Source organism: Mus caroli, chromosome 2 (genome assembly GCF_900094665.2).
Source record: "Mus caroli chromosome 2, CAROLI_EIJ_v1.1, whole genome shotgun sequence".
NCBI lineage: Eukaryota > Metazoa > Chordata > Mammalia > Rodentia > Muridae > Mus > Mus caroli.
The window spans coordinates 84503671-84506496 of record NC_034571.1 but is presented as its reverse complement, the minus strand read 5'-3'; the positions used below and the strand labels follow the sequence as shown (position 1 = coordinate 84506496).

Below are 2826 nucleotides of genomic sequence, written 5' to 3'. Positions count from 1 at the left end.
TCCTTCCTTCCTTCCTTCCTTCCTTCCTTTCTTTCTTTCTTTCTTTCTTTCTTTCTTTCTTTCTTTCTTTCTTTCTTTCTTTTATAATTTATTTTTTTATTTAGTGCATGGAAAGAAAAATCATTTGAAGGTGGTCCCAGGACAGTCTTTTCCATTTTGTTCACAAACAGAAATAATTAGGAGATATCCTCCTAAGTTGGCTCTACATTATATTTTCTCAGAGCTAACCTGAGGATAAGCAGAACTTGGCTCACTGGGGGATGTTCAATAAGGACTCTGTTGGGTGGAGATCTTATTTAAGGACCTTACTTGCTCAAGGACCAGGCTTCACAAGCTATTCATTGTTCTGTTCCAGCCTAATTTCCCAAACCCAATCTTCTCCTTGAGTCATATTGTATTCCAGCAGGGACTAACTTCATGTTGGGTTGGAGAGAATTTCAGTTTATTTGAAATCTGGCCTTATTCCTTCTTGAAAGATAGAGAAAGAACACAGCATCTCTTTTGACATAAAACTAGGTAAAGTGACTTGAAATAAGGTGCCAAGTTCCTTAGAAGCTACAGTGTGTTGAACAACCTTATTTTCTCCCTAGACCCACAAGGGCTCATTTGTACAGAGTGGCTATATTTGATGATATTGGGAGTGGTGGACTTAATTAAACTGGCAATTTTTATCCATTGAAAAATTTAGCATAAAATTGATTTAACAGTCTCTTAAGCTTTTAGATTATGTGAGTTACTACTTTGGAATGAACAAGTAGGAGCCCATAATTGGATGAGAATTTGACTTCTTAACTCTGAGGTAAAGAAGTTTCTTCAACAGAAAGATCTGTCAGAATGTACTGAATAAGGTCTTAACTCTAATGGCTTCCCAAATTCAAAATGCACTGTAAATTACAACTATCCCACAGTGAAAGCCTGAAAAACTGGTTCTGAGTCTTAGAATTCACTACTTTTTGTTTTATTGTGTTCAGGTAAGAGTATTTTTAAATGTACATTTTCTAGTTACAAAAGTAAATAAATTAATATAAAGTGCTAGCATGCTTATATAAAGTATATAATGCTTATCTAGATTTTGTTGACAAAATAAATGGTTAATGCATATGTTACAAGTTGTTTTAAATTATCTAAAATACTATAAATGTCATAGATTTGTGTTAAAATCATTTTTTAAAAACAGGATTGCCTAATGTCTGTCTAGCACCCTTGACTTGAACTCATGGCTAGTGTAAATGTGACTGAATTGATCATCGCCGGCCTTTTCCAGGATCCAGAGGTGCAGAAAGTGTGCTTTGTGCTGTTCCTTCCTGTGTACCTGGCCACAGTGTTGGGCAATGGCCTCATTGTTGTGACAATTAGTGTCAGTAAGAGTCTGAATTCTCCCATGTACATCTTCCTCAGCTCGTTGTCCATAGTAGAGATCTGCTACTCCTCTACAGTTGTCCCTAAGTTCATCACTGACTTACTTGCTAAGGTTAAAACCATTTCTCTGAAGGGCTGTCTGGCTCAGATATTCTTCTTCCATTTCTTGGGGGTTGCTGAGATTCTTCTGCTTGTGGTAATGGCCTATGACCGCTACGTGGCTATCTGCAAACCTCTTCATTACATGAACATCATGAGTCGTCAAGTGTGTCACATGCTGGTGGCTGGCTCCTGGCTGGGGGGCCTCATTCACTCCATAATCCAGATTGTCATCACTATTCCATTGCCCTTCTGTGGTCCTAATGTGATTGACCACTACTTCTGTGACCTGCAGCCATTATTTAAGCTTGCCTGCACTGACACCTTTATGGAAGGTGTTGTTGTGATGGCCAACAGCGGTTTAATCTCTATAATCTCTCTCTTCATCTTGGTGTCTTCCTATGCTATTATCCTAATCAGTTTGAGGAAGCATTCTGCAGAGGGGAGACGAAAGGCCCTCTCTACCTGTGCCTCTCACATCACAGTGGTCATCCTGTTTTTTGGACCTGCCACCTTCCTTTATCTGCGACCATCCTCCAGCTTCACTGAAGATAAGCTTGTGGCTGTGTTCTATACAGTCATCACCCCCATGCTGAACCCTATCATCTATACTCTCAGAAATGCAGAGGTGAAAAATGCCATGAAGAAGTTGTGGGGCAAAAGGAACCCAGAGACAGAGTGAAAATAGCAAGAAGCTGTGGGAAAGGATTTTAAGAGTTAGTCTGTTGTTGATGTGGATTTTGCTGTTTTGGTTCATGTTAAAATATAAGAGTAATAAGATGAGCACAGTTCTTCTACTGCTGCACCTCTCTAGTAGCCAAAATATTCCAAGGGCAGAGGTCAGATAGTCTCTCTAACATATTGGATTTGATTGACTGTAAAGTTTCTTGTGTTCTGCAAAGTTACTTAAGGACTGGGTAATTTGAAGATTCAAAACAAGTGCAAATGTAGGGATAACTTACAAACATGTTTGTATATTTCTTTAACACACAGCAATTTTTTTATTGTGTAAAGAATATTTTAATATTTGCATACAATATATAATAATCATTTTATAGTCATAGACCTATCATAATCTCACAGAGTTAGCATTTCTTTCAGTTGAGAAAGGTCAACATTCTCTTAAATAGTTATTTTGAAATATTTATCAGTCATGGTTGACTTTCTCTGTTATAAAGCATTTAGAATTATTTTTCTTATCCATCTGCTGAAGGTTTAAATTACATCTACCTTTCCTTTCATTTCACTTATTTATAAGTAACTTACATTTCATCAAAAAGGAAACCTACCAAAGGTATTATCAGGAATTATTTGGGGATGCAGCTATGAATTTTTCATAAGGAGCTTTCATTTTATCAAAAGTAAAAT

At 37.1% G+C, this 2826-nt stretch overlaps 1 protein-coding gene across 1 annotated transcript; it reads left to right on the top strand.

Moving 5' to 3' along the window:
* The first annotated feature begins 1216 nt into the window (after positions 1 to 1216).
* Positions 1217 to 2141, top strand: LOC110289683 (olfactory receptor 142-like). The gene has a single exon (XM_021156013.1). It carries the CDS (start codon positions 1217 to 1219, stop codon positions 2138 to 2140), a length of 924 nt encoding a protein of 307 aa, XP_021011672.1. The 3' UTR covers position 2141.
* The last annotated feature ends 685 nt before the right edge of the window (positions 2142 to 2826 follow it).

Bases quoted from the DNA above. Each gene is read 5' to 3' on its own strand.
- LOC110289683 (XM_021156013.1), top strand. From the start codon at position 1,217: ATGGCTAGTGTAAATGTGACTGAATTGATCATCGCCGGCCTTTTCCAG.